Below are 23697 nucleotides of genomic sequence, written 5' to 3'. Positions count from 1 at the left end.
GGCATGCACGCGTGACCCTCACAAGGGTCGGTGGTGAAAGTGTAGAAAGGGAACGACGATGAGAACGTGGTGGCGACGTTATACGGGAATATTACATACCCTCGGCCTTGAGTCTAGCCGCCATGAAACGGCTCACCTTTTTGGTCTTGCCATCTCGTTCTTCTACGATGGGACTTTCTTCGTCCTCTTCAGTTGCCTTGAATCCGCCTTGGCGCTGGATGAAGCGATTGCGCGCCTTGTGATACTCTGCTTTGATCTCGCGGTCCAAGAGAACTGGATCAAACTCATCAGGTGCCTGGGGCTCTGAGGGTAGAGGGGCGTGCTCGGTAATGGTAGTGGCTAGTGTTCGTCCAGCTGGGCCACTTGGCACAGGCGGCGCTTCTGGGACCGGAGGTGTTGGCAGCATCTGGGGAGGAGTGTTTGTCGCAGCGCGGGCACTCTTGAACCTGGACACCTTGGCGGGTTTGGGTGGCTCTATCGGGGCTGCAGGGACGGCAGACCGCTCGACAATGGTATCGGATATGGTCGTTGTCGATCTAATAGGTAACCGCGCGGCCCCAGCTGGTTCTTGTACTGGCTTTGGCGCTTCAGATATGTCCAGGTCGTCGGCAAAGCGCACTCCCTTCTTCTTCGACTCCTTTGTATCAGCCGGCGCCAGCATTGTCGCAGGAGAAGCCATGGACTCATCGAACTGATCGTCGCTCTTCACTTTCATGGTACGAATGTCTCCGATGTGGTCTTCGAGAGATGGCTTGCCCGACTCAGGCCCTACATTCTCAAGCATGCGAGCGCCCAACTTCTTCTCAAGTTCCATCATCTGCTTGCGATAGTCCTCGGTGATGACAGGCTTGGTGCTGCGGCCATACTCGTCTTCTTCTTCGTCGTCCTCAGTGTCGTAGTCGCCGTAGTCGTCATCTTCTTCGTCAGAGTACGACGCAGTAGGCTGGTCCAGATCGAGTTCAGCGACAATCTGTCCGACTTCCGACATGCCATACTGAAGCATTTGCCGTCTCAGCTCGGCTTCCTCTGCAGACTCGTCATCTGGTATAATGGCATTGGCCAAGCTCTCGTAGTCGTCCTGCGTGAGCTCCTCATCGACAGAGAATTTTGCTTCGTAGTTGGGTTGTGCAGGTTGTGGTGTAGCTTTCGGAGTTGGTTCGACGTCGACCTCCTCAGAGAAAGACACTGACTTCTTGACAGGCTCTGGGTCTGAAGCTTGGGAGGAGGGTAGAGTGAGCGTGTTTTCGGAGGAGGACGGACTAGATTTCGACTCTGGTGTGGTGTGTGAAGTTGGCGTAGACGTGGACGGCGCATCTGGAGAAGCTTCTTGCGCCTCTGCTGCGTTCTTCTTCTCTAGCTCCGCCTTCTGGACACCAGCCTTGCGTAGGACCTCAACAAGCTCAGCTGCAGCCTTGCCCGTCTGATTCACAGAGCTCGAAACCTCGTTGCCATCGTCATCGAGTTCTTCCTCAATGTCCATCATCGGCTCGCCCTCTTCATTGTCCATGCCTGGCTCCAACAGAACATCGACACCAGCAAGCTTCTTCTCGGCAGCATCAAGGTTCTTTTCGATAGTAGCACTGCTCGTCCGAACATAGTCAATGCGTCTAGAGATCATGTCAATAACTTGGTTAGCAGTGCGTTCCATGGGCGAGTTCTTGCAGAGCAGCTCCTCGACTTCCTTGTGGTCCAGCAGGGTAAGGTCGAGGTCGCGTGCCATCTCACGTATCTGTGAGGGTGACGGGTCGCTGGCGCCTTGGATTTCTTCCTTGAGCGTCTCATACTCAGCCTCCCAGGTCGTCCAGTGGGAGAGGGCTTTGCGCAGCTTATCGACATTTTGCTGCAGCTGCACACGGCGGCGCTCAATCTCCTCTAGGGCGCTCTGTGTTGAGGCTGCCATTTTTGCTGATGTGGTGAGTGGGTTGGGGAAGAAGGAAAGGTGAAGGAATTTTGTGTACGAGAAAAAGCTTCGGTCTTGGCGTCAGGCCCCACAAGGGAAACCATGCAAGCCATGCATACAGATCGTCGGTATGTCGTCTGTCATACAGGAGCGGTTCGTGAACCTCAAATCCAGTGTTGTTCCCCCTTATCTTCATCTCTGTTATTTCCGATCATGCCCTCAATCTCGTAAGACGACCAGCGACTTCCACCCGCTGAGTCAGCACCAAACCTCCATATCCCTCGGCCCCATCCTCGCAGCTCCCTCGCCTCCGCCTCATACCCGCCATGTCGAAATCCGCGCGCGGCGCCGACGCGTCCAAGCCAGATGGCGGTGCGTCTCTCTCCCAAACCCTCTACAACTTGTCTTTACAGCAGTCACAGCTTCCTCGTTCCCTCGCTGACGATGCATCAGACTCTTGCCCCGTATGCAGGTCGTCGCGCTTCCTCAACTCCAACATGCAGTTCAAGATCAACCCGATATGCTACCACAAAATGTGCGATACCTGCGTGGATCGGCTCTTTGGCAAGGGCAACAGTATATGTCCTGTTGCTGGATGCGCAAAGACGCTGGCTTATCGGAACTTTCGGAGGGCGACGTTTGAGGATCTGAAGGTTGAGCGGGAGGTGGATCTGAGGAAGAAGGTTATGAAGATGTGAGTGCAAACGATTGGAGACATTGACATCTATCTAACAATGCACAGTATGAACAAAACAGAAGACGACTTCGAGTCCCTCCGCGACTACAACGATTACCTCGAGCAAGTCGAAGAAATCAACTGGAACCTCATCCTCAACATCGACGTAGACGCGACCTGGGCAAAACTCAAGAAATTCGAAGCCCTCCAAAAAGCCGAATCAGAAGCCGCCGCCCGCAACAAGAGCACCGGCATCAAAGACGACGTCGACCCCGGTTTCGCAATCCGCGGACTGAAGAAGCGCGTCGCGCCACCCGTCGAAGCACCCTTCGACCCGTTCGGCGGCTACACCATCTCGCCACAATACTACGTCCTCCAGGACAGCTACGAGGTGGACTGGTACGCGCGTATGAAGCGAGATCCGGCACATCTGGTGGGAGGACACAGCTTGCAAGACTACTGCAGTCGGACACTACGGGAAGCATTCGGTGGCCTGGGTGTCTTTGTCGAGGACGAGATTTCCGCGCGCGAAGCTCCGTCCATGTCCATGGACGCGGATGTTGGTACTGAGCATGCCGCGACGGCAGCCATGAGCAGAGATGTCATCATGGACGACGTTTTCTAGTTTTCTTGCACTGTGATACCCGGCTTCAGGCCAGCACTTGGGCGGCGTTGAGATGGCGTTTGAGTAGATGGGATTATTCTTCATGGCATTGTTCTATGGGTTATATCCTGCTTTGTCCAACCTCACCTGCAGCCCCGTGATATCCAATGTCATTGTACTCAAACTGCTCCTCAGGCAGCGCGTACCCATCCCCGCCCCTACCCCGTTGCGCTCGCGCAGCAATGGGATTCGGATTGATGTCCCTTCCTGTATCCTCTTCATCTCTCTTCGCTTCCCCTCCATTTAGCACATCCAATTGCTGAAACACGCCCCTCGTCCTCGCGCCCCTCATGACCTTGACATCCAACCCCAACGCGCACCCCGTAGCAACAAAGCCCAACAACGCGAAGCTGAACAGCGCCTTGTACATCCTGCACACGCTGACCCCGGTGTCTGACTCCCAGCTGTCCGCGTCGCAAACGTCTGCCAAAGTGCCCGAGCACCACCACGCCAGCAGAGCGAAGGATACAGTCCAGAGGAGCGTGAGGACGCTGTTGAGTATCAGGTTGAGGGGCGCGGATAGGCCGTGGCGGATGTGTAGGACGATCGTGGTTGTGAGTGCGGCGAGGGTTAAGAGGGATACAGTCATTAGCTGGGTAATAGTTAGTAATGCAATAAACGTATGTAGTAGGTAAATAGCCAGGATGAAGTGAGGTGGGAGCTTACCAAGATGAACGTCCACGGCAACCTATACCCATCATGCGCCAATTCACGCAGGAAGTAAAACATTATACTCGCTACTACCAAGGACGAAAGCAGTTGCGCGCATCGTATGATGTGGAAAGGTAGGAATGGGTACGCTGTGGGTTTTACCCGCGTCTTGCGCGGTGCCATCGTGGGCGAATATGTGACGTGCTGTTTGGCGCTGTAGGGACGACTGCGGTATGTAGGAGATAATAATAGTAGAGGCGTTAGTGGATGAGCAAAGTTCGCATTTCCGTCATGTCCATGTTGAGACGCGGAGTTAAGACTAAACTAGGGGTCCAGCTGGCCTGGGCAGCTCAGCATCTCGTGTTGCTGCGGTTGGGCCGAGATGCCACCTTTTGGACGAAAGACATGTAGGAGAGTTATAGTTCTTTCAGAGAGGCGTAGGAATAGGTTGGAGAGTAGTTGCGGTGTGCATTGTTGTGAGGATAACCTTGTTCGTTCCTGCTGATAGAGGATCTCAGGCACCCGACTAGCGCGCCTGCCCACTTGGGCGTTTCGGTGTTCTACAGCTTTTGATCATGATTTCATTTGACGGATGATTGCCTCTTTACCACGTTCTTGCTACACGCACTTCTACCGCTCGCGCATGCTCGGATTAACGGAAAGTAGCGTTGATGACAGTGTTGGATGTGTCCTGCGTCCTACGCCCAAGGACCATTGCCACCAGTATGGAATACGGCTCGCGCTTCATGCACTGTCATACAAAAAAGCCTCTAGTTCCCGTTCATCAACTCCCGGACCCACATTGCGGCTGAGTAGTCGAAGAAGTCTTCACCATGTCTCCGGGCGCCATATCATGTTCCCGATGGGATGGCTCTCAGCATGACGACGACGCCTAGGATCGCGACCGCACCGCCTCGAGAGCACCAGAAAGCAGTGAAGCTCCTATGAAGTATCTGGATTACTCATACGAGATCCCCGGTAGGCGGCGTAAAGACGCAAGCAAAGAGTGGGTGTTGTGCCCGCCCCTGTCCCGTCTCGCATCGGATAAAATGGATACACGATATCAGGCCCGCACCTGCATATGGAATCTTGGATCTCGGCCCAAGATCTCGATGTCGCTAGCATGCTTTTCCTAGTTCAGTAGCGCTGACAAGCAATTTATATTCCGCTGGTATGCTCCAGGGCGGTGATTTACCGGTCTCCAAGTCTTGTATCGGCTATTCATTCTTTTGAGAGAGCGCTGCTTTTCCACGGGACGCGATTATGAAGTTACAAACGTCCACTTTGCTAGCGTTTGCGCTGTTGGAGTATGGTAGTGCCGCAGTTTTCGAGCGGGAGGCAAAGGGAGCGGCCAATTCTAGCTCTTATGACTTTGTACGTCATCTCTCGAAGCCAACAGATCACCTCATACATGAAAAAAACTGAACAGCCTGGAGCCTACGTTATCGTTGGGTCACCTGCTTTGCAAGATTTTGGGTCAATGTAGTCTGCAGACCTGTTCAGTCTTTTTCTTATATGAGGTGAGATTCCATCCCGATTCCGAAGATGATCTAACAGACGATGTAGATTGTAATTGGAGGCGGAACTGCAGGCCTCGCCGTCGCTTCACGCATCAGTATCGGACTCCCAGAACTCAGCGTCCTTGTCATCGAAGCTGGACCCGATGGCCGTCAGGAACCAGGCATCTCCGTCCCAGGAAGAAAAGGATCAACACTTGGTGGCAAATATGACTGGAACTTTACCACCATCGCCCAACCCGGCGCCAACAACCGCGTGTTTGCGCAGAACCGTGGCAAAGTCCTCGGAGGATCCTCTGCTCTCAATCTTATGACATGGGACAGGACTTCCGAGTACGAACTGGACGCTTGGGAGAAGCAGCTCGGCAACAAAGGATGGAACTGGAAGAACTTGTACGCTGCGATGTTGAAGTGCGAGACATTCCTACCGTCGCCGGCATACGGCACCGAGGGAGTCGGCACAACGGGGCCCATCCGCACGCTCATCAACAGGATCTTTCCCCGTCACCAGTCCGCATGGTATCCCACCATGAATAGCCTCGGCTTGGCGACGAACCGAGAGAGCCTGAACGGTAACCCCATCGGCGTCTCGACCCAACCTAGCAACGTCAGCCCCAACTACACTCGCTCTTACGCCCCAGAATACCTCAAACTCGCCAAGGATAACCTGGTCTTGAAGCTAGACACGCGTGTGGCGAAGATCAACTTCAAAGGAAAGACTGCCGTTGGCGTCACCTTGGAAGACGGTACAACAATCACCGCGCGAAAGGAGGTCATTCTCTCGGCTGGATCGTTCCAAACTCCTGGTCTTCTGGAACACTCCGGTGTCGGCAACTCTACTCTCCTCAAGAAGCTCGGTATTCCCGTCGTCAAGCATTTACCTTCGGTTGGCGAGAACCTCCAAGACCACATTCGCATCCAAATCTCCTACCAGTTGAAGCCCGAATACCCTTCCTTCGACGTCCTGAAGAATGCCACCCGCGCAGCCGCCGAGCTAGCCCTCTACAACGCGGACGAGGTGTCCCTTTACGACTACACCGCCAGCGGCTACGCATACTTCCCCTGGGGCACCGTCAGCAACTCCACCGCTTCCACGCTCCGCAACCTCGTTGACAGCGACACGAGCTTGACGTCCGCAACCGACAAGTTGAAGAAATCATACTTCTCCCCCGCCCTCAGCACAAAGGTACCTCAACTGGAAGTCATCTTCTCAGACGGCTACACCGGTCTGAAAGGCTACCCCGCCGCCAACTCCACCCAATTCGGCATCGGCACATTCGCACTAATCGGCGTCGTCCAACACCCCCTCAGCAAAGGAAACGTCCACATCTCCTCCCTTAACATCAGCGACAAACCGCTCATCAACCCAAACTACCTCTCCCACCCCTACGACCTCGAAGCCGCCACAAACCTCGCCAAATACCTGCGTAAGATCGCTTCCACCGCGCCCATGAGCGAGGTCTGGACACATGAGTACGAACCAGGTAGTGCTGTGCAGACGGATGCGGATTGGCGCAAATATGCGCTGGCGAATACGTTGAGTATTTATCATCCTATTGGTACTGCTGCGCTGCTGCCGGAGAAGGATGGTGGTGTTGTGGATAAGGAGTTGAAGGTCTATGGTACTAAGGGGTTGAGGGTGGTGGATGCGAGTGTTATTCCTCTTTTGCCGAGTGCGCATCTGCAGACGCTTGTTTATGGGATTGCGGAGATGGCGGCGGAGATGGTTGTGGGGGAGTATAGTTAGGTGGTAGGGTGTTGATGAATTCATGCACGATACTTGTATCAAAGATGTTGACTGGAGGAATCATGGTGCTGTTTCTAGATCAAAATGCGGAAGGAGAGTTATCAACCATATCCAGCTCTCAGTAATCAAAGTCTTCAAACACCACTTTCTGTCCCTCCAGCCACCCAGTCACCTCCTTTCTCATCCCCTTTCCAGCACACACATACCACGTCCCAGCCTGAATATGCTGTACATCACTTTTCACCATCCTCCTCTCAACCACTACCTCTGCCTCCGCCTTAACCTCTTCCCTAATCTTAGCAAGCTCACCCTCCACAGCCCTTCCAGTCAAAAACACCTTCGCACACTTCCCAAGCCCAGGATACCGCTTAAACGTATCCAGCACTAACCCCACATCCTCCCCCCTCACCGCCCACAGCAACACGAACGCGCCGTTTTGTAACTCCAGCCCACCGATCTGGCCGAATAAAGGCGTGACACCCACACCCCCAGCCACAAACACGTTTTTCCCCTCTCCAGCCCTAGCACTCTCGACTTTGAACTCCCCACCCACCCCCAAAACACCAACCTCCAGTCCTGCACGCTCATTCTGCTGGAACAGAAAATTTGTCACAGCGCCCACCTTTCTGATAGTAATCTCAAACTCCTTCTCTTTACCCCCGTCTCCCGCAGCAGGAGTCGAAGAAATTGTAAACGTCCTCACAAAATCATCATTCAAACTCCCCGGATCCTCATCCCGCATATGCTCATACCCCACATCGAGCTCTTGACTGAAATCAAGCGCGATCCATTGACCAGGCCGGTATGTTAGACCGCCATCGACGGAGAAAGTGAAGCGCGCGATACTGGGTGTGAGGATTTCTTTCTTTGTGAGGAGGGCTGTTTGGCGCGTGGAAGTGGAAGAGGAGGTGGTGCTGGAGAGAGCGGCGCGGATGTTGCCTTCAGTAGCTAGTGTACGGACGAGTGGGTTGTACGGACTCGGTGTTTTCTTTGTGCCGCGGAAGGATAGACCCGTTTTTACGTACCGGCATTCTGAGATTGTTATTTTGACGGCGAGGTTGCTGCCTGGGAGGAGGGCAGAGGCGTCTGTGCTAGCGAGGATCTCGGTCGTGCCGGTTATATACACAACATCTCCGGTTTCGTAGTCTGGAAACACAAGCCCGATTTTTGGATCTAGCATAAGATTGCCGAGGGATTGGTAGAGCCGGTTCCCAGAGTATTCGGGGTAGGCGAGGGTAGTTGGGGAAATTATTCGGACGAATCCCGGTGGGCCGCCGCGGTGGTTGACGTCCATGTCGTCTTCTGTGCTGGTGGAGAGGAAGAACATGTCCGAGTTGGATATCAGCGCTGTTCCTTCTTCGGATAACGATGAGGCTTGCGATACTAGTTCTGGGTCTGAAAGCGCGGGCCGGATCTCGTATTGGTTGAGGTACTTTGGGCAGTTCCCGAGACTTTGCTCGATCTTCGTGACGAGTTGGAGCTGTGTTTGTTTCCTGTTTGACTCGCCTTCTACTTCGACGTCGACGTCTTTTATCGTACCTGCGATCATGCGGCCGGCGGTTTTGACTCTCTTTCTCGTCATCAGGTCGATGGCTAGACCTGCCACTAACTTTGCACCGTCTTTCGCTTGTGTCATCTCGCCTTTCTCGCTTTTCTCCCCTCCACCCACGAGCGCTTGCACAACAGGATCGTGCTTGCCGTCGACAAGAGTGCGCGTACCGATGAACCCGCCACCAAGCGGCTCAGAGAAACCAGGTTCGCCACCCCATAGTGTCGTCCAAGGCCGATCCTGTGCATCCAGAGTCCCGAATGCGAGCAGAGGGGCGCGTTGGAACATGAACGCAGCTTGTGGCGTGAGCATGGCTGAAGTCGGGTTGTCTTGAGGCGGAATGCGGAGGAGGCGGTGCATCTTCTCTTCGCCCTCGTTCCAGGGCATGCCTATCGAGAAAGACATGTCGATAGCTTGTGAAGTGAGTCTTAACGTCCGTTTCCGTTTTGTGTGAGGTCAGTTACTCGAAATCTCTAGTCCCGGCTCTAGGTAATATAGCTTGTGCTGCTAGATAGAATTCTTTGGTGTCATGCTCCGGTCCAGAGGCTCATCCACTGACTTTATTGCCGTCGGCATACATCCTAATAATGCTTTGCATCGACTTGTTGAGATGTCATCCGCAGGGCGCATTGGTGGTGATGCCGCGGCATGTCGCCATCGGCGGCATCCAAATAGTGAAGGTCTAGGTCGGCCCTACATGCGGGGGAAGGGAAGCTAGCCCAAACGGGTGGGGACGCCTTACAAGAAGGATGTAGTACGCTTATGAAGCATGACCGGCATCGAATAACGCGTCAATCACGAACATCTGTGAAATCTGGTCACGCTGTATTGCCGCTCAGTAAAGATTCGTGTATCGTGACGTCTACAACGCACTAAAATCTACTAGACTAATAGCGTCGGGGGTTGTGTATACTCCAACGTAAATTCCCATACATGGGAATATCTGTAGAACACGACTTGGATATATACCGCGTGCCGCTTACATCCTATCCAATCCGTCTCCATCACCAGCATCCAAGGCCATGTATACTCCAACCCGAAACCCCCAACCCCAAACCCCCATCCCACCCCCCTCCTACACCCGTCTTCTAACCCTCCCCGCAATCCTCTCCCTCGGCCTCATTGTCCCAAACGCCTTCCTCTTATTCCCCGGATCCAGCCTCCTCGCCCCCTCCAAATCATTCACTTCAATCTCAAACACGCCCATCAATACCGCTAGTGTCACAATGCCGATATTGCGTGCAAAATGCCGACCAGGACATTTATGTTCGCCGCCGCCGAAGGAAGTCCAACTACCGCTCAGACCTGCGTCGCTGAACTTTGAGCGGTTGTCGGTCTTGTTGGAGGGAGTCGGAGTGGAGGTGGGGGTGGAAGTGGAAGGGGAAGTGGATGTGTTGACGAGATACCGCTCAGGCCAGAAGGTATCTAGAGGTTTAGCAACAGTTTGGGGCCGGATTGATTTCCAGCCTTTTGTGAATTGGCCGGCGAATTTATGGCTGATGAAGACTTGGGTTCCTTTGGGTACGGTGTATTTCCCATCTAGCTTCCACGTTTCGGATGTGACTTCTCTGACTGCGAGGTTGGAACTATACATCCGCGTTGTTTCGGCGTGGAGGCTTTGGAATAGCGGGCGCGAGGTGAGTTGCATGAAGTTGTACGCTTTCGTTTTCTCGTGTACATGACTTTGCATTTCAGACAACACACGTTGTTGTAGATCTGGATTCCGCAGCGTCTCGAACAGATACCAGAATGTGACTGGCACGGTTAGGCTGGTTCCGCCGTAGAGTAAACCGAGAGTTTGAGCGGATCGGCCTTCGATACCGTGGCCAGGCATTTCGCTATACAGTTTCTCGCGCTCTTGGAGCAGACCTGACCCCGCGACGGGATCCCACACAGTGTTCACGGCGTTCGCTTGACGCAGAGCCTCGGACTTGATGGTCCATGTGCGGATTGCGGAGAGGAGGCGGTCACGAGCGGCGTATGCTTTTGGAATGACGAAACGGGGGAGGCCCATGAAGAATTGATCTGTGGCTTCGATGTGGATCCAGAGATCTGTCACAATCTCTGGGTAAGACTCGATAATCGAACTGCCCAGCAGTGTTTCGGTTATGCCGTAGGAAAGGTGGTACTCGAGGAAAGCGTAAAGATCGGGGATATCGTGCCATGTGCCATCAGGGGTCGAGGCGAGGGTCTCGGAGATGGTCCTCTTCATCACGTCGAAGAGGCGTTGGACGAGGAGACCGAGGTTAGAGCTGGTGGTGTGCTGCCGGATGTGTGCGGTCTGGATATAGTCCGTGTTGCTTTCTGGTGAGTTGTAGTAGTCGATGGCGGCTTTGGGACTGCTCATTAGGGCGCCCATGATCTTATCGTGGATGAATGGGTTGGGGTCTAGTTCGGCGGAGTTGTTGAGCGCGCCTTTGATGTGTTCGGGGTCGAGGATGAAGAGTAGTCTTTCGCCAGCGCCGTCGAGGAAGAAGGGCGAGCCGTCGCCGTATTCGTTCCTGCTACAATGTCAGTTCTCGCACTGTATGATAGTTGAGGGCAGTCGTCATTAGACACTCACATGCATTTGGCCAGGAATCCATGGGAATCATAGGCCATCGAAAGAGCATGTCGGAGTCCTGGAATCCAATACGGCAGTGTTGGTGGTAAGACATTGTGCCCTTTGCCGTACTTGATGGATCTGAAGACGTGCGACGACCATATCCTCGTGCAAACACATATCGCAGCTATGGCCACGACGCACTGTACGATGAGGCTGCTCTCCAATACTGCAAACGCCGGCCCCAATTGATCGTCCACACGTGTCGCGTTGCTGAAATCCATATCGTTGCAAAGACAGCGTTGAACACCTCTTCGATGATACCCCGCGGCTTACAATGACATTGTCATCTTAATGCAAGGAGAGTCCAAAGATAGCAAGTCGACATTTCTGCCAAGTTTGGAGTACGCATCCTTTGATATTTCCATAGCCTCCGCAACGGAGAGACACCCAAAGGAAAAGGGCCTTTTCGGTTCATCATCATCAGCATGAGCCAAACATCAGGGCCTTTGCCCTGTGCTTGGTGACGTTATCCATGTGTATCCTCGGTGCTGCGCAGACTTACGCTGATGCTGTAGCAACATCGCAAAAACATTACATATTGAGACGTCTGCAATGCGCGAAGTATGTAAACTCCAGGACGATATTGTGTAGTGTTGTGCAGCTTACGTGCTACGATAAACCACAAAATCTCCGATCGTCGTCAATGCAGGGCGAGTCAGCGCTAACCAGAAGCGGCGTCTAATCTCTGTGGTATCGGCGGCCTCGTGGGCAGGCTTGGGAACGGTAGGCGCGATAGTTCAACTGGAGGATGTCCTGCATGGCTGTAGTGTACTCGAGCGACAGGTAAAACACCAACGGCGGCTGATTGCGTGCAGGTAGTGCATGAAGGCGCTATTTTTGGTGGCATGGTGTGCATCTGGCGTGCATAGTGCGGAGGTGGAGACGATTGGCCTAGCGTGTCAGGGTCCCGGCTAGAACAACAGAGCTTCGTCAACTCGACATCCTCCGCGCGCTTCGCTGTCATCATCACGCTCCTTCGCGACCTAGACATCCTCCGCCGTTAGCGACTCATCCATTGCATTTCTTTTTCCTGTTCTCTTTGCGCACGCTTGTGCTATCCCTGATCCCCCAATAGCTTATCTAGCAGCTAGCTAGGACCGTCGTCAGCATGCCGGGAGTTCGTAAGTGCGATCCTCATCCATTTCCACTCTTCAAATCGAGTCCATCTCCGGATTCGATGCGCTTGCATCTTTGCAAACTTTCTCGTGGCAGTTGGCTACTCTGATGTCTGCTTGTATCCGCGCAAACTCCTACCCCCCACAAGCCATGACCCTCCACGTTAGCCCGTGTGATCACGAGCACACCCACAGAATCGCTATCTGACACATCCTTCCAACAGCACTCGACGCCATGGACCAGATGAAGAAGGCCTTCAAGGGTCTCTTCAGGGGCAAGAAGTCCAAGAAGGAAGAGCCAAAGCCCACGGCCACGGGTGAAGCGGCTGCGCAGACCAAGCCCACCGAGACTACGCCGGCTGCCCCAGCTCCAGCGACTGCGCCCGAGCCCGCAAAGACTGAGACGACACCCGCGGCTACCAGCGCCGAGCCCGCTGCGCCAGTGCCAGCGCCTGCTGAGCCCGCTGCAGCTCCAGCTTCAGATCCAGCTCAGAGCGAGGTGAAGAAGGATGAAGCTGCGGCCCTGACTGAGGTCAAGAAGGCCACGTCCAGTAGGTTTACATCTCGTTCGCATTCCAGTCCATTACCGTACCGCGGGAACGAAGCCTGCGATGGCTCTAGGCGGCGACAGAAGGTCGACCTAGACAACCAGTGGAACGGCCCCATCTAGGTGTGGGACTCTTGCCCTAGATGGATGGCTATGTGTTAGCACCAGCGCACTTCCACCAGCACGTTACGACTTCTGCGCGATACGACATTTGTCTTGACTAGTATTTCTTATATCTCTTCATCGCTCAAGACACCCAGACTAACGCATCATCTTCCAGCCCCCGAACCCGTTGGTGCCGTCGCGCCCGCTCCCCCGACTGCTGCCGAGTCTCAGCCCGCTGCCACCGAGGCCCCCAAGGATATTGAGGCCAAGGTCACCGATACACCTGCACCTGCTGCCCCCGTGGAAATGCCTGCTGTGCCTACCAGCCAGCCCGCTGCCGGCATGAGTGCTACAAGCGGCCCTATGTTTGACGAGCCCAACTTTGGCGAGGACAAGGCTGCTGCGCCCGCTGCACCAGCTGCGGCACCAGCTCCCGTTGCGCAAGCTGAGGAGCCCGTCGCCCCTGCACCAACCCCTGCAGTTGCGGATTCTACTCCCGCTGCTCCTGCGCCTGCGCCTGTCGCTGAACCTACCGCTACCACTGCTGTCCCAGCCGCCGTTGAGGAGAAGGCGGAGAAATAGGGAGTTTCCTTCTCGGCTTAAGAGAAGCCACCGGGCATCACCGCACAGTTGAGGAAACGCCGCATCAGAAAAGGGTCAGAAAACCACAAAAACAATCTTTTTGAATACAGCGGGCGAAGGGCGAGTGTCGGGCCAGGGTTTTCAGCATTGTCTCTTTCCACTAATACTATACCCCACTGCTGTATCTTTCGACGGGTGTGTCGAGCTGTTGGCGAGCTTGAACTTGAATCGAACAATTACCATGATGATTGCAGCTCCTCTTCCAAGGTTGTCTAGTGAAAAGTAGACGAATCATCGTCATTGCATTGCCCAAAGCTCCAACTAGCGCGGGGCAAATAGCAGCCCGCGCTACACGTCAAGGCAAGCCCCACCACCGACGTCAACCAAGGGACGCGATAATTCACACTAGAAAGCTACATCTCTCCCGAACGATTTCTACACGCCTGCGAAACCGACTCATCCACGACCTCCGCGCGCCCGATAATTCTCACATTCCCCCTCACTCTGCCAACAACAGCAATATCGCGGCGATGCCCCCCAAAAGCGGCTTCTCGCGCACGCGCAACGTCGACTACGATGACGACGACATCTACGACGACGATGACGATTACTACGAGGAAGAAGAAGCCGGAGCTGGTGGCGCCGATGCAGGAGATGGCATGACAGAAGACGATAAAGAGCAGATGCGTGTAGGTACCATAGGAGTACGCGAGGCGCTGGGGGATAAGAGCGACTTTACGAGCGATGAGCAGATACAGGAGGCGCTGTGGCATTATTACTATGATGTTGGGAAGAGTGTTAGTTATTTGAAGAATAGGCTTGGGGTGGGGGAAGTGAAGACGGAGGCGTTAGTACTATCTCTCGAAGAATTGGATGTGAGACGGATGCTGACTTGGTGCAGGCCCAAGCAGGAAAAGGCCAAACCTGCGTCAAGGTTCGATCAAGCTGCTAGTGTGGCGGATCAGAATGCGCCGGTTACCGCAGGTAAGCACGCTCACTGCACTCCACTCTTCACCTGCACTCCACTCTAGCTATGTAGACGCGTCTGCTGCCTCGCTGTCATCCTCCACCGCTGCCCCAATCTCGATGCGATGCCTACCAACGCTGTCACAGACTTCTTCTGGGATGTGCCCTGGGGCAACGTACCACCCGAACGACTAGGCGTCATCACCATCGATCCTCCACACTACAAAGGCGGCTTGTTGGGAGGCTCCTCGAAGCTGGCTGCTCTTGCGGCGAAGCGGAGAAAGGAACGAGAAGACGCGGAAGCTGCTGCGTCGAAAGCCAACAATGACGCGGACTCGGCGATCGCCATGCTGGACAAGCTTTCGGTGAAGAACCAGGAGGGTGGCAATCCTTCTCTCGGCGGCACTGGCCCAGCTCGTCCTTCTCGATACCCCATCCGCAGACGGTCGCCATCGCCAGCACCAGAAGCCCCGAAAGAACCCGAGATAGAAGAGCCCCAAGCACCCCAGCCTGCCGTAGTCGTAGAATCGCCAGCTCAACGCGCCACCGCCTCCATGTTCGCTTCCACCCTTTGCGGCTCTGACGAGTCATCGAAACACACCCAAGCACCGCTACAAGAGGTCCCACTACCCTTTGCTGCGTACAAATCGTATGATGGCACTGGTGCTTTTGCTGGGCCGAGTCCGGATGACATTGTGCGGGCAGCACAGGCAAAGGGCGCAGGTGGCGGACGTCACTAGATTTTGATACAACTTCTTTTTGAACATCTCTAAATCATACAGGAACAACACCAAAGAAGAAGAAGAAGCAAACGAACGGTGACCTGACCGAATCAGTCGAGAAGCTCACCGTGGCCGACGAACCGAGAGTGAAGAGCAAGAACCTGAACGTCATGGATGAGTTTGAGAAGAGCGCCTCGAAGCGGTTGGCGAACTTTGTAGTACTTGGTGAGTAGATTTTATCGTCAATGCTATGAAAATCTTATGCTAACTTCCCCAGGCCACGTCGATCATGGCAAGAGTACGCTCATGGGGCGGTTGCTCTACGATCTCAAAGTCATCGACCAGCGGTCAATAGACAAGTTACGAAAAGAAGCAGAAACCATCGGCAAATCTTCGTTCGCGCTTGCTTGGGTCATGGATGAAACAAGCGAAGAGCGGAGTCGTGGTGTCACCGTGGACATTGCTACAAACTACTTCGAGACCGACATGACCAAATTCACCATTCTGGATGCGCCCGGACACAAGGACTTCATCCCCAACATGATATCAGGTGCATCACAAGCCGACTTCCCCGTTCTGGTCATCGACGCAAGTACGAACAGCTTCGAGTCTGGTCTTAAGGGGCAGACCAAGGAGCATATCCTGATTGCACGGAGTATGGGCATGCAGCACATCATCGTGGCCGTGAACAAGATGGACACCGTCGGATGGTCGAAATCGCGCTTCGACGACATCTCCAAACGCATGACTGCCTTCCTCACCGAAGCCAGCTTCCTCGAAAAGCGGATAACCTTCATCCCGCTCGCAGGCCTGACAGGAGAGAACGTCGCGAAGAAGATCGAGAACTCCGCCGCCCACTGGTACACTGGCGAGACCCTGCTAGAAGCCCTCGAACGCATCGATCTCCCATCCCGAAACTTCACGAAGCCCCTCCGCCTCTCCGTCGCCGACGTCTTCCGCGGCGACATCCGCTCTCCACTCAGCATATCAGGCCGCATCGACGCCGGCACCCTGCAAGTAGGCGACGTCATCCTCGCCCTCCCCGCCAACGAAACCGCCACCATCAAATCAATCGAAGTACAAGACGCCCCCGTAGACTGGGCCGTATGCGGTCAAATCCCCACCCTCCACCTCACAGACATAGACCCCGTCCACCTCCGCCAAGGCGACATCGTCTGCGCGCGTAGCGACCCCGTCAAACTCGTCAAAGCATTCACATCCAAGCTCCTCGCTTTCGAACACGTGCTACCCATGCCCGTGGAGGTGTTCCGGAGTACCCTGAATTCTCCAGCGGGGATTAGGACGCTGAGTGCTAAGCTGAATAAGTTCACGGGCGAGGTTGTGAAGAAGAAGCCTAGGATTGTTAAGCCGGGGGAGGTGGCGAGGGTGGTGGTGCAGTTGGAGAGGGAGTTGCCGGTTGAGGAGGGGATGAGGGTTGTGCTTAGGGAGAGGGGGAGGACGGTGGGGGCGGGGTTGATGGAGAATGTTGCGTAAATTTGGGCGTGGGTTTGGAGCTGTAGAGGGGGTTGCATGGCAGCTATCGCATTCTTGGAGCAGTCAAGAATGGCGGGTATCCGGTATCCTACGAAGACTATGGTGTAATCCTACGGAACACTAATTCGATTATCAAACAGCCCAGTGGATGTCTTTCCCATCGCTGAGACATCTTCTCTTGCCTTCAAGCATATGAAAGTACCTGTTCACTCGCCCGGTGGGCAAGCGTGACTTTGGCATGTGGCATGCAGCAGTGGCGTGTGCTCTTCCTGGTGAGAAACTACCATCGGGAAGCCGCGAACCTTGGAACCTTTCGCTGACGCGGTGTTTAGCCCTGCTGTCAGCTCTCCTGATCATTCACCAAGACTATTGAGGATCACTCTTCTACAACTCCGCATAACGAGGCGCCCTCATCACCACCTACTGCAAAGACGCGTTACGTGCGTCACACCAGACGTCCCTTCCAGTTCAAGCAGCTTCTCGGGATGAGCGAGGCTGCTCGCTGCCATATTCATCGCTCGCACCTGCCTCCTGTCTAGTTGCTAACCCAACACGGCCGATGGTCTGCCTCAACGCTTTGAAATCGTCCGATACTACGTCAACGCTTGGTCATGGCGCTCGTAGCGCTGGTCTGTGACTCTGGGGTTGTCTTCGTCTGTAGCTTGGTTCTGGTTCTGGTTTTTGACACCTCCGCAGTTTTCACATTCACCGCCTGTTTCAAATCCATCATCACCTCTTTCAAATCTTTCACATTCACCACCTCGACTTGTTTCAAATCCACTCACACTCCCACACATACGAAATGCCACCTCGCAAGAACGAAGGCACCAAGGGCAAGGGTGCTAAGCGTCTCAAAGTCACGCACACTCCAGTCTCGGATGCGAATGACACTGAATCTTCACCGGCCTCTCATCAGGACACTCAACCTGCATCGTGAGTACTGACCCATGGCCAGTCTCGATACTCGCTAAGATCTTATAGGCACAGCACTCTGGGAAAGAGGAACCGTCCCGTCATCCCAGACTCTGATGATGAGTCGGTCACTGAGTACGAGATCGAAGACGTAAACCAAGCTCTATCGCATCTTCAAATCACCTCGAACGACAGTATCAGCTCGAAGACGGTCGGTTTGGTGCTACCACTTCCACGCCAGCAGATTGACATAGCCTGTTACTCCAGCAAGGTCTTTCACCTCCCCTTTGCCCAGGTACTCGTCGAAAAGGGCTACGCCGTTCTGATCGATACCATATACAGTCAGGAGAAGGAGCAGGGAGGCAACACGCACGGTCTCATGTACTTGGGTTGGAGACAGAGACTACGCTACCTCTTCGCCAGTGTCCCTTTGAATGTCCTACGGTACACCCTGGACGGTTCGCTGGCCCGTCGCGATCTCAGCGAGACAGATCCAGATATCGTCAAGCACTTCCGTCCGGATAGTCCGTGGCAGATGCGTACTTTGGAGAAGTTCGCACCGGCGATCTATGTTCGCCCCTTTGTCGATGACCGTGGAGAATCGCCCACGCCAAGACAGTTTTGCCAAGTCGCTCAAATTCTGTTCGGATACGCTTATGGTCTGGACCTGGACATGGCCCTCCGCATCGACGCGGCCCTCCATCCTTCTCAACAGCCATCGACTCTGGAAGGGCTCAAAGAGGGTCGCCACTACTACCTAGCGTGCTCACAGAAACGTGCTCTGAAGGTGGCAACGTGGTGTCACGCCATCATGGAGTTAGCCGATGTGCAGACGCCCGAGGACCAAAAGGACACACCTATGAAACAACCTCGAGTTCACTGTGGCTACACCAAGAACATCTCATATCGCAAGCGGCAGTACGACAAGCACCAGTCCACGACTTGGCTCGCCCTTCTTGTCGAATCAGCGTTTCGTGTCCTGTTCCCGGGGACAACATACCGATGTCGCATGTATCCCATCTGTTTCCTAGGGTTCGAGTACGAGGTGCTACTAGCTGAGCAGGCTATGACGTGTTGCACACATGCGGACTACAAATACGGTGGGTTCTGTGTCGTACCCGCTGGTCAGTGTTCCTCTGCAGAGCTGTTGGGGTACAACGATGCTACCAACGGCAAGACATGGGAAGAGCTCAACCTCTGGCGCGATGAGTACACACCTACTTTGGCCAATCAGATCTACGATAACGCCCTGCGCAACCCCGACCGTGACCCGGACGAGTACCCGCCGTTACCGGGGTTCGATGCTGCCGAGGCTGGAGCGGCTAACACGGATGATGCCGAGGTGGGTCTTGCTGCGCTCGCTATCGTGGACCAGTAGAAGAATGGGAAGCGTGAAGTATCTTTTCAGTGATCGTGGGTTTGGGGACGTATGGGCACAGTGGTACTTTCACAGTTGACATGGGTGTCGCAGTCTATATGGTTATCAAACTCAACATCGAAGCAACTGATGACATCATCTTCTATCATCTCAACCATCTCGACATCAATACAAGAAAGCTACTCTTCCAATTTGACCGACGTCTTTTGCCGTGCACTGATACTTATGAGGGCCAGATGGCTAACTTGTCGAAACATGAGGAAAGAGTATAGAGATGCTGGGTCATTCTCGACTTCGGAAGCTCATCTCGCAGTGACATATGCCCACCTCGCCGATACTCCAGGATATCATACATGATCTTGCACCCTACAATGTTACTTATAGGTAACACGCGACACATATGAAGTCGATGTAGTAGTTAGGGTCATTAGTATTTCCAAGACCACGTCATACATTCGGGATAGCACTGGTGAACGGCTTTGTGTTGAAGTGCTGATTGTCCGGGCGCTTTGACTTCGCCGAGTCTTTGTTGTCCTTAGCATGATGGTGGATGAGTGAAAGGCGCAAAGAAGGTAGGCGATTGTCTGCTAAAGACGCATAGTGAACAAAGACTTCATCGTACATAGCAGGTGAGCGAGCATCTTCTTCGTCGCAAGAGCAGGCTCATCGTATTGCGCACCTCAATATTCTTGTACAGCGACTATCAATAGCTTCTTCCTATATTCATCATGGCAGACGGACAGTCACCAGTTGCAGGGTTTTCGCACCAGGAGAACAACGGTTTCCTCCGCGTTGCTCCTACGCCAGACATGCCAGTAGAGGAGTTACAGCCGACCAGCGCACAGCCCCCACCACCACCAAAGACCGGAAAAAGACCATTCGGGGGCGGTGAAATACTCGGAGAGCCTCTCATAAAACGATCTCGGGTGGATGAAAACGACGAAGCAAGGCGGTTTAAAGAGCGCAGACCAAGAGAACTAGACCCAGCAATGCTAGCCAAGCACTTCACCATGGCCAACAAGAAAGAGATTGAAGAAGTAAAAGCACGTATCGCAACCGCAACGCCATCGAATCCAACCGGTATTCCGCCTCGCTCCACGCGTCACGCAGAGCCCGTGCCGCTATCGATGACAACCGGAAAACCGATAGTATCAAAGTCACTGCGCGACGCGCCTCCACTTCCAAGAGACACCCCGTCGAAAGAACGGCGAGATGCCATGGCACCACCCCGAGAAAACATATCGAAGCCCCGTCAAGACCCTTCCGCTTACCACCAAAAAAGAATGGCTAGAGCACGTCCAGACACACCAACACCAACACCAACACTAGGTACAAAAGCCAACCCCATATCCTTCAGTTCCGGTCTGCACGCACTAGACCGCGAGTTCCGCTCTGGATCCGGCTATTACTCCGAGCAGCAAGACGACGACGACGCACTATCTCTTCTCTCATACTTATCCTTGAGTGAAGGGCCAAGGGGGCCTAGTGCACGTCGGAGACTAGGACAGGATGGGACTGGGAAAGGCTATGACCGCTATGGGAAAGACTGTGACCACTACCAGCCGGCCCGCCGTACCACGCGGTCTGAAGAGAGGAGGAGAAGGGGGGCGTTGGATAGTGGGGAGTTGGAGAGGATGGCGAGGAGACACCGGACGATGGGGATGGGGGGGAGTTGTGATGTTTCTCCTAGATCGGGGGATGGGAGTCGCAGTCGTAGTCGCAGTCGCAGTCGTAGTCGGAGTAGGAGTCGGTCGAGGTCGTTGGTGAAGAGGGATGATAGGTATAGAGGAGAAGGTCATTATGTGGAAAAGCCACGGGGACGCTCTGCAAGGCTCGATCGCGCTTCTTCGCGACGGCCCCCACCGGTGTCGCAACGGCCGCGTGAACAGAGTCCACCACCTTCTGGACAGGTGAGGAGGGAGGAGGGGGTGAGGAGTAGAGGGGTGAGAAAGAGTCGAGAGCGGAGCCGTGGCGCAGAAAGGCAGCGTAGTCGAGGGCGGGAGAGAAGTCCAGAGCGGAAACGAAGTAGACAGCGTCATCGCAGCTCTTCACATGGCCGTGGTAAAGATCGCCGGCGTAGTCGAGACCGTCGGGACCGTCGCCCCAGCCAAGACCGTCACCACAAAAAACACCGCAACCGCAGCCGCAGCCACAGTCCCAAACCCTCCAAACCCTCCAAACAACCCCCATCACGTCCCCCACACCCACCACCTTCACCCCCATCCCCTTCCGACTCCTTCTTCGGCGCGGATGAGATACCCGAACCCCACGAGAGTCTCGGTGTGGCCGAAGGCGAATACACACAAGAGCAGGAAATGGCGTTGTTTGATCTTGCGGTCACTGTGTATGTGCAGAGAGAGAGGGTGGCGGAGTTGATGTTGAATCGGACGAGGTTGCAGTTTGATTTGGATAATAGGAAGAAGAGGGAGGAGGGGGAGAATGGGGGTGGGGATGGAGATGGAGATGGGGGGGAAGGGGATGAAGGGAAGGATGGGAATGGGAATGGTGACGGTGATGGTGAAGGGGGAAGGGAGAAGCATGGAGGGGATGGAGCTGAGAAGGATAGCAGGGAGAGGAGTAGTAGAGAGAGGGGTAGTAAGGAGAAGGACGGTGGAGGGAGTAAGGAACGTTCATAACCTTAATTCCTTGTGCGCTTGCGGCACTGGCTAGGTAGATTTATGCTGATGGCTTTGTATCGCTAGACGATATGGTATCGAGCCTTGGCCAGGTATCATCGTTGACAAGACATGTATTATCACTTTACATACCTTCATTGCCCATTGCATCTCATCTCTGGTTCGCCCAAGGTGCCTTCGTGCCCTCTTGTGCACTTGGCGCGCTTCCAGCATTCCCCCTTGCCCACGGTGCTGCAGTACCACTTTCTGGCGGCGGCGGTGCAGGTGTCCTACTTGCCCAAGGCGCTTTAGTAGGCTGATTCGGACCACTGGGTACACCTGCATCTGCACCTCTGGCAGTAGTCCAGGGCGCAGCAGTCGCAGCTGGCATGCCACTACCCGGCCTTGTAGTACCAGCACTAGCCCATGGTGCCGCGGTCCCAACCGTAGCGCCAGGCATGCTTCTAATTGGCATGCCAGTCGCTGGCTCAGCCATCGGATCTCTTAACGCGGGCTGCGGTCTTGCAGTTGGTGCCGTGTTAGATGGTGTACTTGACTTTGGCTGACTGGCTGTGTGGACGCTTGCTTGAATGGCCTTGGCGTTCGGATCGGCAGAGAAGGAGAACAGCGAGCCGAAGGGGAAGTGCTGAACCACAGGGAACTTGGACAGTACTTCTGCATTGTACATCTTGATCATTCCCTGATATGAGGTCAGTCAATGCACGTAATCAAGGGTGTCATGATACTAACCTTGTTGATCTTGGCCCATCCTGCCTTGACGCCGGAGACATCGTAGAGAATGTTGCTGTGTTCCCAGAATGGACCCTTCTTGACGTCGTATATGAACCCAATGGCACTGAAGTACATATTCCGGCCTCGCTCGCGGGCGACTGCGGGTGCTTTTGCTACGTCGCCTGGGTGGGGAGCGGATGGTAATGAGCCTTCCGCTGCCACGTCTGCTGGTGTGTTGATGGCTGGTGATAGTTGTGCGCTACCGAATATGTAAGGTACGAAAGAATGATCGTCCAGTCCCCATACGCCATGCGACCCGGCAGGTTCAAGGGTGTATGTCAAGATGAGTCGGCGAATCAATTCGAGGTACGGTTCGATGACCCCAAGTACAATGCCGCGTTCTTGCTCGCCGTCCTGCGACGCGGGAAAAGCTCCGAGTTTCCAGAGACAGCCTAGAAAAGCGAGGAAACTCAGTTCATGGCCTGAACCGTAGTCTAGGCGCTGAGAGCTTCCAAAACTGCCGATAAGATACGCTTCCAACTCGGTTTTGGCTGAGACGTCGGATGAGGATTTGAAGGACAGTACTTCTTCCGGCAAATACTGATCCAACAGTCCAGAGACTCGTTCTCTGACGATATCGTACCACGTCCTGAAGCTTACGTTTCCGAAACGACGCGGTCCGGGGTCTGGTGGCGCTTCATCCATTATCGATTGAAGGGTAGAGATAAGCTTGGCGAGGCTTTGCACAACGGGTGGATGGGGCACATCCGGGTCATGCAACTTCCACTCTTTCGCCGTTTCTGTGCTGTTCTTATCTTCGCTCTTGATTTTCCGTGGTATCATGGCCGTGTTGAGCTGGAAGATGAAAGTCATGATATCGGCATAGGCTCTGCTTGCCAAGAAGAAAGTGACGTCGTCGCCATCGTGGATGCGTTTCGCGGGGACTTGGAAACTGTGCGACGCATCTCTACTCAGTACTTCTAGTACAGGTGCTTTGGACGGATTTGATGACATGGCGGGGTGCGTGGTGTGGTGGTTGTTTGGGGGTTAGTGGGCAGGGACGATCTCATGTGATAGCGTGTTTCGGGGATGGACCCACTCTTTCGCGCCTTGACAGCGTTGGATGCTTTTGGCCGCGGGGATGACTTTGCTCTCCCCCCACATCGCCGTCATCGCTCGGATACCTTCATTAGAGCCGATGCGCTAGTATTATTGACCCT

At 54.4% G+C, this 23697-nt stretch overlaps 10 protein-coding genes across 10 annotated transcripts; 5 read left to right on the top strand and 5 right to left on the bottom strand.

Moving 5' to 3' along the window:
- Positions 1-91: 91 nt before the first annotated feature.
- Positions 92-1900, bottom strand: J4E78_010894 (uncharacterized protein; the record flags this gene model as incomplete). Its single annotated transcript, XM_049371470.1, has 1 exon — positions 92-1900. The coding sequence occupies one exon, from the start codon at positions 1898-1900 to the stop codon at positions 92-94; it is 1809 nt and encodes a 602-aa protein (XP_049216846.1).
- A 326-nt stretch (positions 1901-2226) lies between these two features.
- Positions 2227-3201, top strand: J4E78_010893 (uncharacterized protein; the record flags this gene model as incomplete). The annotated part of the gene is made up of 2 exons (XM_049371469.1): positions 2227-2594; positions 2643-3201. The coding sequence occupies 2 exons, from the start codon at positions 2227-2229 to the stop codon at positions 3199-3201; spliced, it is 927 nt and encodes a 308-aa protein (XP_049216845.1).
- A 100-nt stretch (positions 3202-3301) lies between these two features.
- On the bottom strand, positions 3302-4074 carry J4E78_010892 (uncharacterized protein; the record flags this gene model as incomplete). The annotated part of the gene is made up of 2 exons (XM_049371468.1): positions 3302-3832; positions 3907-4074. The coding sequence occupies 2 exons, from the start codon at positions 4072-4074 to the stop codon at positions 3302-3304; spliced, it is 699 nt and encodes a 232-aa protein (XP_049216844.1).
- Positions 4075-5154: 1080 nt separating this feature from the next.
- On the top strand, positions 5155-7155 carry J4E78_010891 (uncharacterized protein; the record flags this gene model as incomplete). The annotated part of the gene is made up of 2 exons (XM_049371467.1): positions 5155-5265; positions 5458-7155. 2 exons carry the CDS (start codon positions 5155-5157, stop codon positions 7153-7155), a joined length of 1809 nt encoding a protein of 602 aa, XP_049216843.1.
- A 118-nt stretch (positions 7156-7273) lies between these two features.
- Positions 7274-9109, bottom strand: J4E78_010890 (uncharacterized protein; the record flags this gene model as incomplete). The annotated part of the gene is made up of 1 exon (XM_049371466.1): positions 7274-9109. One exon carries the CDS (start codon positions 9107-9109, stop codon positions 7274-7276), a length of 1836 nt encoding a protein of 611 aa, XP_049216842.1.
- Positions 9110-9779: 670 nt separating this feature from the next.
- Positions 9780-11305, bottom strand: J4E78_010889 (uncharacterized protein; the record flags this gene model as incomplete). The annotated part of the gene is made up of 2 exons (XM_049371465.1): positions 9780-11205; positions 11268-11305. The coding sequence occupies 2 exons, from the start codon at positions 11303-11305 to the stop codon at positions 9780-9782; spliced, it is 1464 nt and encodes a 487-aa protein (XP_049216841.1).
- A 1112-nt stretch (positions 11306-12417) lies between these two features.
- Positions 12418-13658, top strand: J4E78_010888 (uncharacterized protein; the record flags this gene model as incomplete). The annotated part of the gene is made up of 3 exons (XM_049371464.1): positions 12418-12430; positions 12649-12975; positions 13252-13658. The coding sequence occupies 3 exons, from the start codon at positions 12418-12420 to the stop codon at positions 13656-13658; spliced, it is 747 nt and encodes a 248-aa protein (XP_049216840.1).
- A 530-nt stretch (positions 13659-14188) lies between these two features.
- Positions 14189-16840, top strand: J4E78_010887 (uncharacterized protein; the record flags this gene model as incomplete). The annotated part of the gene is made up of 5 exons (XM_049371463.1): positions 14189-14505; positions 14560-14642; positions 14772-15356; positions 15407-15571; positions 15624-16840. The coding sequence occupies 5 exons, from the start codon at positions 14189-14191 to the stop codon at positions 16838-16840; spliced, it is 2367 nt and encodes a 788-aa protein (XP_049216839.1).
- Positions 16841-17642: 802 nt separating this feature from the next.
- Positions 17643-19130, top strand: J4E78_010886 (uncharacterized protein; the record flags this gene model as incomplete). The annotated part of the gene is made up of 2 exons (XM_049371462.1): positions 17643-17773; positions 17822-19130. The coding sequence occupies 2 exons, from the start codon at positions 17643-17645 to the stop codon at positions 19128-19130; spliced, it is 1440 nt and encodes a 479-aa protein (XP_049216838.1).
- A 2923-nt stretch (positions 19131-22053) lies between these two features.
- On the bottom strand, positions 22054-23491 carry RRD1 (Serine/threonine-protein phosphatase 2A activator 1; the record flags this gene model as incomplete). The annotated part of the gene is made up of 3 exons (XM_049371461.1): positions 22054-22061; positions 22298-22445; positions 22496-23491. The coding sequence occupies 3 exons, from the start codon at positions 23489-23491 to the stop codon at positions 22054-22056; spliced, it is 1152 nt and encodes a 383-aa protein (XP_049216837.1).
- Between the last annotated feature and the right edge of the window lie 206 nt (positions 23492-23697).

Source organism: Alternaria triticimaculans, assembly GCF_023758025.1.
Source record: "Alternaria triticimaculans strain BMP 0046 chromosome Unknown scaffold_41, whole genome shotgun sequence".
NCBI classification, from domain to species: Eukaryota; Fungi; Ascomycota; class Dothideomycetes; order Pleosporales; family Pleosporaceae; genus Alternaria; species Alternaria triticimaculans.
The sequence above is the reverse complement of the archived record's forward strand: the minus strand, read 5'-3'. Positions and strand labels throughout refer to the sequence as shown.